The sequence below is a fragment of the Lathyrus oleraceus genome, chromosome 7, assembly GCF_024323335.1.
Source record: "Lathyrus oleraceus cultivar Zhongwan6 chromosome 7, CAAS_Psat_ZW6_1.0, whole genome shotgun sequence".
Classification (NCBI taxonomy): domain Eukaryota; kingdom Viridiplantae; phylum Streptophyta; class Magnoliopsida; order Fabales; family Fabaceae; genus Lathyrus; species Lathyrus oleraceus.
In genome coordinates, this window is record NC_066585.1 from 334,394,301 (window position 1) to 334,404,562 (window position 10,262).

The following is a 10,262-nucleotide window of genomic DNA, read 5'->3' on the forward strand; positions in this document are numbered from 1 at the left end:
CATTAAACAATGTATGAGTGTAAGTGCAAGGGACATGTCTCATTGTAAGGAAGCCCAAGAGTAAGCTATGTGAGGTTGACGGCGATGCTTAAAAAGCAATCGACTTACAAGGGTGTGAAAAAGGGCTCGATATTAAATCGAGAAAAGTATGATTTTTATAGTTTTCAAATGGTTTCGAACGCATGATGCAATTAAAAGGAAAACAAATCTATGTTATTAAACAATAATAAAAAACTATGAATAATAAAGCATAAACAAAAAAGGGAATACTAAACATATTATATTTTTTATGGTTTTTTTTATATCTTAAAGGTTTGTTTGGTTTAAACTAAATAAAATAAAAAAACAAAACAAAAAAAACAAAAGCAACAGCAACGAATTGCTTCATCGTCCTCCTCTCTCTCCATCTCACTCGCATCTTTCCGTCTCTCACATGAATCCCTTTCTCGCTCTCGACGAACCCCTCTCAATCACTCTCAGTAAACGTCCCAAACTTCACTCACTCAGACTAAACCCCTCTCTCTCGATCGCATCCCCAACTTTCAAATGCCCTCAACCTCACTCAAATCATGTAAGAATCCAATGGCTGAAACAAAAAAAGCTCACCTTCGGCGGTGACGACGGCAACGATGAATCTCGAACCTCCCTCCTTCGCCTCTTCCAAATAGGTTTTGTTTTTGATTTTAAGATTAAGGTTTTCTGCTTTGGAATTTTTCACTTCCGCCTCCAAGTTTTTCTGTTGTTTTTCTTCCTCACTGATTCTCTTCCCTATTTATATTTCTGCAGCTAGGGTTTCAAATTGGTGCCCTTGTGTTCAAAAGCGTATCTCTGTAAAATCCTCTTTGATGTTCTCAGTTTGGATGGGCTTGTTTAATGCTAAAACCGGAAACGGTATTCTGAACCCACTCTTTCTTCTTCATTTTTGTCTCTATGCCAAATTGGGATATTTTCTTGAATTACTGCCTTTGCTAATTACCTTATTCTTTTTACTGCAGTGACTTTCTCTTATCAGAAAACTCAGTTGGTTTGTGAATGAGGACTCAAAAGGTTGATGGTTCTTTGGCTGTAGCAGGTAACCTTAGAGCTAGGATTAAACCAATTGAATTAGATGCAACCTATTGAACTGGTCATAGCCATTACAAGCTTAACATGTACATCCTTTCCTTTGATTAATTCTCATGACTCCACTAATTATTCATGCTCTTTTCCACTGCAGACTTTGATGTCCACTGAATCCACTTCATGGGACAAATTGTTCATGGCCTGTGATGTGCTTAGTTAGGAAATCCAATGGCTATCACTAAACCATGCCCTGTTACATTGCAGTTATGCAGGCTGTGGTTGATGCTCACACTTTGCATGCTTATGTTCCTGCAGGTTATGGTTGATATTTCATAGGTCTCACTCTCATTGTTGTATTCATTTCCTTGTTTTCTTTTAATTTGCTTCAGCTGACAGGAACTTCAATGCAGCTACTACCTTGGCTTGATGATGAGCAGGAGTACTGCAGGATGATGCTTGCAAGACTCATGTGGCTTTTGTGGATGCAACATAGGACTGTGTATGTTAGGCCTAATATAATGCAGGTTATGTGTGAGCTTCCTGCTAGGCTAGAAATGAAACTGACATGAGATTATGGTTTTGCTGCAGGATTTGTGTGATGCTTGACCAGTCTTGTCATGTTTGCTTGGATATGTTCCAGGTTGGAATTGTGGAAGAAGATATTTGATTCCTGGAGCTTCCACAGTTTCTTCAATATTCTGAGAAGTTTCAGAAAGTGGCGTGGAATTGGAACTCTTTTCACTATCTGGGCCACCAACATAGTATTATTTTTTTCTATCACCACCAACCAGACTAAGAGACATACATACATAGCATAGTGACATTCACTTCATTTTCTTCACATTCAAATGGCAACAACATAACCTGAATTGGAGCATCCTAACAAAGCCTTTGGTTATGCAGCTAGAAGAGAAACTGATGAAAAAGATGTGGCATTCAAAGTATTGTATTGTGAGATATGTCACTCTAATCTCCACATGGTGAAGAATGAATGGGGCGTCTCCACGTATCCATTAGTTCCTGCCAAAATTGTGAGGAAAGTCTCGAGAATTATTGCCCTCGATCTACACTCACATATGGTGCTAAACATGGTGATGGAACAATCACTCATGGAGGCTACTCTAACTCAATGGTCGCAGATGAACATTTTGTGATTCGTATTCCTTAGCTTACCGCTTGAAGCCGCTGAACCTTTCCTTTGTGCTGGCATCACTGTCTATAGTCCTCTAAGATATCTTGGACTCCATAAACCCGGGCTTCATGTAGGTGTTGTTGGGCTTGGTGGGCTTGGTCACATGGTTGTTAAGTATGCCAAAGCTTTTGGTGCTAATGTTACTGTAATTAGTACTTCACTTTAGATGGTATCGTTGATACAGTTTCTGCGAATCATCAAATTGTGCCTCTAATTGGATTACCGAAGTCTCATGGAAAACTTGTAATGGTTGGTGCACCAGATAAGCCTTTGGAGCTTCCTGTCTTTCCTTTACTTCAAGGCAGAAAGTTGGTTGCTGGAAGTGCGATTGGAGGGTTGAAAGAGACTCAAGAGATGATTGATTTTTTTCTGCTAAACACAATATAAAACCTGAAATCGAAGTCATTGATATGGATTATGTTAACACTGCAATTGAGCGGCTCCAGAAAGCAGATGTCAAGTATCGACTTGTGATTGAGATTGGAAACTCTTTGAAACCAACTTCTTGAATTTCGCAGTTTGAATAGTCATTTGTTTTTCACTTCTTGTATGCAATAAGTGTTTTTGTTTGATGTTTTGGGGACTGGTTCAGGGTCATGATGCCACTAACTTGCATTTGGCTTCACTACATGATTATTGTCCATTGTTGCCCACCTGCTTGTTGCCTTAATGAACCAGTTTTTGAAGCTTACATGTAGGATTATGCAGGGTCTGCTACTTGCTAGGTCTGATGCTGCAGGAACATGGCAGGTATTAATCGTATATGTGCGACTGTGCTCATTCTGCATTAGGCCTCAATGGTGTAACCAGATTGATGTTCCTTGGTCTATTTTTTCTCACTTTATCTTGGTCTTAAACCCTGTTGGATTAACTAGCTTTTGGCCTAATGAAGGTTGGTTCTTTTGCAGACAAAGTGTTGGTTGGTCTTCTTGCTGAGCAGGAGCTTTTGGCTGTTCAACTTCTTGCTGAGCAGCACCAGTTGTGTCCTTGTTCTTTTGAATGAATTCGATGATGTGTTCCTTTGTCCTACCACCGTCGTATTGTGATATCTTTCCACTTGCTGACCTGAAGTACAAAGTAGGATAACCTTGAACCTCAAAGGTATCGCTTGGGATATCGTTGGCAGTTGCATCCAGTTTTGCAATAACGACATCAGGATCACTTTGAAATGAGACAGCAACTTCGTCCAAGATTGGAGCCAATGACTTGCAGTGACCACACCAAGGGGCATAAAACTCGAGCAAAACATTCTTCCCAGAGTTGAAAACTATTTCTTGAAGAGTTTCCCCAACCACCACTTTAACAGGTTCGTTGTTAGTCGCAGGAATAGGTTCAGACTTGACAAATGGAGCAACATCTCCATCCTTGTATGCCTTCAACCAAGCTGCAAGGTGATCTGGTTCCAAATTGGGCTTGAAAAATTTCTTGCCGTCAGTATGCCGAATGATAATTAGAGGTACTTGGTCTTCCTTAAGTCCAAAATACTGGAAGGCACCTTGGCTGGACTCAACATCTCCGATAAGAAAGCTAATTCCCTGTTGTTTGTATTGCTCGGCAATTTCACGGTATTTTACCTTAAAAGCTTCAGTACTTGCAGAAGTGAAGTTGGCGAACAACATTGCCTTTGCATTGGGAGAGTTAAAGTATTTGACAACAAAAGGGTGATCGCTTGGTTCATTGTTGAAGATAGTCACAAGGGGGATACTGGATTCTTCAACGAATTTCAATAGAGCTTCAACATTGAAATCCTTGGAGTCAACAAAGAGCTCGTCAAATGGCTTAAATAACCTAACTACAGGGCCGGACACAGATGAATCTCCCCTTGGGAGGTATTTGGCATCCAAGGTGTGAGCAATGTCAAAGTCAGCACGCAACTTATCTGCTAATGCAAGGAAGTTATTATGCATGTTCTGTGATTAGTTGTTCCAGGACCCATCACAAACAAAAGCATTAACCGCAGCCTTTGCTGAATGTGATGCCAACGATACATCAATATATGAAATTTGATTTTAGAGCCACAATTCAGTGTACATATTTTGTATATCAGTTCTGCTTGGCTCCTTTAACTATACTGATTTATATAGCTACTTCCATTATTACCAAATGTACACTCCAAGTATGTTGTGATCTTGCAAAATGTCCCCTTCAAAGAGTAAGATTCTCTAAAGCTAATCCATTCTCAAGAACATACTTGACCGTTAAAAGGAAATAAATAACGTCGGCCATTGATTCATTCAATACGCTCTAATCCAAAATACAATAGAGTGATCAAAACATCAACGAGGGTTATCTATTTATTAGCGGGATTATTTGTCTTTCATCCTTAACAAATATTCATGATGGCTCAAATTCCAAGCATTCAACCCAAAACCAACTTTCCTCCGATCCAACACTACATTGAAATCAAATTTCCCCTGATTCAAAACTACATTATGGTACCTGATATACCAACTCGTCCACAGGACAACACAAAACTTAAATCCAATCAAACCTTGGGCCATCATCTGAGCATGAAGCAAAATTTTATGACCATACGGGTGATTGACTGGGAAAAAATTTCAGGGTCAAAATCGAGGTATGACAGTTGCCCCTATTTAAGCGTCTTCAACTAGAGAATATGAAGCAGGACATTCTTCATATGATCATAGTGGGAGATGGTTAAATACTAAGAAGACCCGGATTTTGATCCTGAATCCTTATGAAATAATTAACAATGCCTGTCAGAGTCGGCAAAAAAAAGCAATCTCAAAAGAAGAATCCGTCTGGTACGGTGAAAATCGGCCTGAGTATCGAAACAAAAAGTTGACCTGGATACCGAAATAAATGGTAACACAGGAATACCCATGGCCTGAACGCCGCACATTAGTCTGAACACTAAGCATCGGAATATGAGAGTATCAATGTTGGTCTGATCACCGGAAATCTGGTCTGAACACCACTTCGGTCTGGATACCGGAAAACTGGCCTGAATGCCATAAGTACTTCGACTTGATCGTTGGAAACTTCTTCGATCTGAATATCGGAAACTGGCCTGAATGCCACTTCGGTCTGGATACCGGAAACTGGCCTGAATGCCACAAGTTGCATCGACCTGAATGTCGGAAAAACTTCTTCGATCTGAAAATCGGAAACTGACCTGAATGCCACTTCGGTCTGGATACCGGAAACTGGCCTGAATGCCACAAGTTGCATCAACCTGAATGTCGGAAACTTCTTCGATCTGAAAATCGGAAACTGGCCTGAATGCCACTTCGGTCTGGATACCGGAAACTGGCCTGAATGTCACAAGTTGCATCGACCTGAATGTCGGAAAAACTTCTTCGATCTGAAAATCGGAAACTGGCCTGAATGCCACTTCGGTCTGGATACCGGAAACTGGCATGAATGCCACAAGTTGCATCGACCTGAATGTCGGAAACTTCTTCGATCTGAATATCGAAAAACTGGCCTGATTGCCACTTCGGTCTGAATACCGGAAAATTGGCCTGAATGCCACTTCGGTCTGGATACCGGAAAAGCTGGCCTGAATGCCACTTCGGTCTGAATACCGGAAAAACTGGCCTGAATGCCACTTCGGTCTGGATACCGGAAAAACTGGCCTGAATGCCACTTCGGTCTGGATACCGGAAAACTTCATGCCTGTCAGCATCGGCAGAAATAGGGAACGATAATTGAGGCGGAACGTGGGCCAACGACCCATGCTGGGGATAATAAGTCATGAACAACCTTCAGTCTGAGCACTGGAAACAAACTTCTGGCTTATCATTGGGGATACCGAGAATATCTTATGCTTTTCATGCATATGTTTGAATTTTGCGATGGCGTAATGCTCCATGAAAATGGAAATGCTACGCGATTTGGGAGGATGCAATGCAATATGATTCTACATGCAGGGATGCGAAATGCTGGGGAAAATGCCAAGCTGAAGCAAGGAATCCTGTTGGGGAAATGATCACAATCTTCCGGACCCTGGCACTACTGTTGGAGATGCACAGCATAATGAACTATGTGGGGAAATGACCGGCCGCGCGGTGTTCTGGCAATGGCGAGATACCGAGACTCTGACTGGGGAGAGAACGGCGCTGGAAACCTGTTGTTGGGGAAAGCGATAGTGGTTCTGGCAACCATAATCTACGAGAGATGACTCAGCAGGGGGAGCAAACGCCGATACGGTACCGAGGTTATGCTTCCAGGAAAGAGATCATCGATCTGGGATTGAAATCCTCGATCTGGCATCGAACTCTGAGGAGCAGCTGCTTCTGCTGGGAAGATACAGTCTGGTACTGTCAACTCCGCTGGGAATATACAGTCTGACACTGTCAACTCTACTAGGGAGTGTATAGTCTGAAACAACCGCTTGGGGAGTACAGTAGTGAGAACCTGCTGGGGATATACAGTCTGGCACTGTTAACTCTAGACAGTCTGGCACTGTTAACTCCGCTGGGAATATACAGTCTGACACTGTCAACTCTACTGGGGAGTGTATAGTCTGAAGCACATGCTTGGGAAATGCCCCGAGGGTATCTGTTCTGAATAGATGATCCAAAGCACTTAAAATTCACAGCAACTTTAAATGTTTATTAAGCATGTACTCCTCTAGAAGAGTGACTTGGACAATTTCCTCGGAAGACCAATTGTTGATGACTTCACCAGGGATCCTCGGACGCACCCAGTTGTCGATGTCGCAATCACTATCTCCATTTTCATCGTTGATCGCAGAGATCTGGCCATATTGGATGACGCCAGCACTGGAGAAAGTAATCGGCCCCTGACGAGTCTGAAGTGCTGAAGTTGTAGAAGTCAGCGCTGGTTGATACCCAATCCCGAACTTGTCGTCCTTCATTGGTAACTCCAATAGACGTCCCCAACCGAGAGCAATACCTGAATCCACCAAGGCTTGCGCCTGCTTGAAAGATGAGATAGGGGCTCCTGCTTTAACCTCTTCCACCGGAGCTGCGTCCTTGATTTGAACTGACTCAAAGGCCTGACAGAGAGTCTCTTGAATTTCACCTTCCACCTCTACATACTTGAAGGTAGACAGGTTACTTACCAGTATGTCCTCCTCACCACAGACGGTGACAATTCTTCCATTGACTGGGAACTTGATCTTCTGATGTAGTGTTGAGGAGACTGCCCCAGCATTGTGGATCCAAGGACGACCCAGAAGGCAATTGTACGAGGGACTGATATCCATCACATAGAATACGGTGTTGAAGGTTTGTGATCCAATCTGAATTGGCAATTCTACCTCTCCAAACACCGACCTCTTAGAACCATCGAAGGCTCTCACCATGAGATCGGAAGGTTTCAAGATCAAACCTTCTACTTCTAACCTTGACAGGGCTCTCTTCGGTAGCACGTTGAGAGAGGAATCTGTATCCACCAGAACATGAGATAACACGGTGTCTTTGCATTCCATTGAGATATGCAAAGCTTTGTTATGGTTGCGTCCAGCTGGTGTTAAGTCAGAATCAGTAAAACCCAGCCCGTTGCTTGCATGAACATTTGCAATGATCCCTTCTAGCTGGTTTACTGAGATCTCCTGAGGCACCTATGCAGCATTAAGGACCTTCAGAAGTGCCTCCCTGTGTGCCTCTGAACACAACAGGAGTGAGAGAACGGATATCTTAGACGGCGTCTGAATCAACTGATCGACTACTTTGTAGTCGCTTTTCTTTATAATTCTTAAGAGCTCGTCCACATCATTCGAGAAAGTAGGCTCTGAGCCAGCTTGGGATGCAGAGGTACCCTCATTCACGACTTGCTTTCCTTTGGCCTTAGCCGCGGCATCAGCACTATCAGCTTGGGTAACGGGTGGCGAGAATAGTCTGCCACTCCTGGTGAATCGCCCGATTCCACCAACATTGTCCACTGCGGGACCTTCAGCTTCGAGTTCAGACTTTTGACCCTCTTCTACCTTCAAAGGTCGTTCCACCCCATGATCGTGTGTGTATACACTCCCCCCATAATGCCAAGGAATTGCCCTATTGCTTGTGAAAGGTAAAGGACCAGGGGTTGTGATTGTCATAGCGGTCGGTCGCACTGGTGGCACTGGTTGTGCTTCTGGCACACTGATCTGATTAGTCGGGTAAAAGATGGTGATAGTAGCGACATCATAGTCGTACTCAGGAATCTCGTTCATTGAAATAAAAACATCCGGAACACCGGAATCAAGTTCAGTTACATCAAAATCAGACACATTGTTTGGTATATCAGCAACAACATTTGAAAAATTAAATACATCAATGATGGGAAATACACAATCAGCAGGAACAACATCTGTGAATTCTTCAACAGCGTCTTCAAACACCTCTTCAACTACCTCTTCAGCAAACTCTTTGACAGACAGGTCTTCAACTTGGAGGGTACCATTGTCAAGCAAGACCTGGATACCCTGCTGCAGCTTCAAGCAACTCTTACCCTGTATAGCACAATCCAAACAACCCTTCCCACAACCGGGGAAAACATCGGCCTTCAGCAAGCATTCCTTAATTTCCAACAACGGAGTCTTCAACTTCAACACATCCTTAACAGACTTGGCTTCTTCCTCCAGCATATTAACGTTTGCACCACCATGCTGTGGCATGGGATTGTTGACGACATTAGGAGCCGGTGCAAGGTTGATAGCCTTTGAATCTATGAGGTCCTGAACTACGTGCTTAAAAGCTTTGCAGTTCTCAATATTGTGGCCAGGTGCCCCAGAGTGGAAACTACACCTAGCATTGGCATCGTAACCCGCCAGAAGTCTACCAACCGGAGGAGCCAGAGTGCGTAGCTGCACAAGTTGTAGCTGTTGAAGACTAGCAAGCAGTTGAGCGCACAACATTGGAAGAGTGTCGAAACACCGGTCCATCATCCTCTGCCTCTGTTGATAGGTGGGTCTGTTACCTGGTTGTTGTTGTTGATACTGCGCTTGCTGACGTTGTGGTTGTTGTTGTTGGTATTGATTCTGTTGATGCTGTGGTTGTTGTTGTTGTAGTGGTGCTGCAGCCGGAATGGTCACAGTCGCAACATACGGTTGTTGATGGTAAGTCTGAAAATTATTCCTCCGAACACCTCTGTTCTGATATGAAGTCAAAGAATTCACTCCCCCCTCTCTTTGCTTCTGTCCTCCCATAAATGGCTTCTTTACTCCTGATGAAGATCCACCTCCATTGTGGCTCTTGTAGGTCTTCAGGTAATTCTCTACCCTCTCTCCGGTAGAGACCACATCAGCAAAATTGGAGGCATTGCACCCCACCAGACGCTCTAGGTAAGGTCCAGGCAACGTATTTATGAACATGTTGGCCATTTCCTTTTCCAACATGGGAGGTTGAACACGGGAAGCTGTCTCCCTCCAGCGTTGAGCGTATTCTCTGAAGCACTCATTGCTTTTAAGAGACAGGTTCTGGAGTTGAGTTCTATCTGGGGCCATGTCTGCATTATACTGGTATTGTTTCACAAAAGCTTCCGCCAAATCCCTCCAGCAACGGATATGGGCTCTATCCAACCTCATGTACCATTCCAGGGATGCCCCAACTAGGCTGTCCTGGAAGAAGTACATGAGTAGCTTCTCGTCATCAGAGTATGCAACCATCTTTCGGAAGTAAGCTTGCACATGGGTCTTCGGGCAAGAGCTACCATTGTACTTGTCGAAGATTGGGACTTTGAAATTTGGTGGGACCCTCACGCCTGGGACCAATCCCAAGTCAGAAACATCTACCCCCAGGGGGTTTTGTCCTTCTACCGCCTTCAGCCTCTCCTCTAATCTCCTGAACATGGGATCCATGCCATGGCCCAAACCAAAGTCTTCTGGCAGCAAGAACTGATCATCTTGATCATCGCGGATGGGTTGTTGATCAAGGTTGTTATGTGGGATCGGGACAGGCCCCGGTCCATTAACCTCTGCAATTGGAGGATCAGTCACGACCTCTGGTTGAGTAGTTGCGGGATTCCTTTGTATCATTTGTCTAATCTCTTGCTGTCCTTGAGCTACTCCTTGAACCACGTCCATGAACTGGTTCATGCG

The 10,262-nt window shown here is 43.7% G+C and overlaps 1 protein-coding gene and 1 pseudogene across 1 annotated transcript; one reads left to right on the forward strand and one right to left on the reverse strand.

Annotated features, from left to right (window-relative positions):
- The first annotated feature begins 1,910 nt into the window (after positions 1-1,910).
- On the forward strand, positions 1,911-2,763 carry LOC127105146 (probable mannitol dehydrogenase; annotated as a pseudogene).
- A 327-nt stretch (positions 2,764-3,090) lies between these two features.
- On the reverse strand, positions 3,091-4,161 carry LOC127103671 (protein disulfide-isomerase). The gene has a single exon (XM_051040914.1). The coding sequence runs from the start codon at positions 4,159-4,161 to the stop codon at positions 3,091-3,093; it is 1,071 nt and encodes a 356-aa protein (XP_050896871.1).
- Between the last annotated feature and the right edge of the window lie 6,101 nt (positions 4,162-10,262).

Excerpts from the sequence above, each read along its gene's own strand:
- LOC127103671 (XM_051040914.1), bottom strand. The coding sequence starts at position 4,161 with ATGCATAATAACTTCCTTGCATTAGCAGATAAGTTGCGTGCTGACTTT.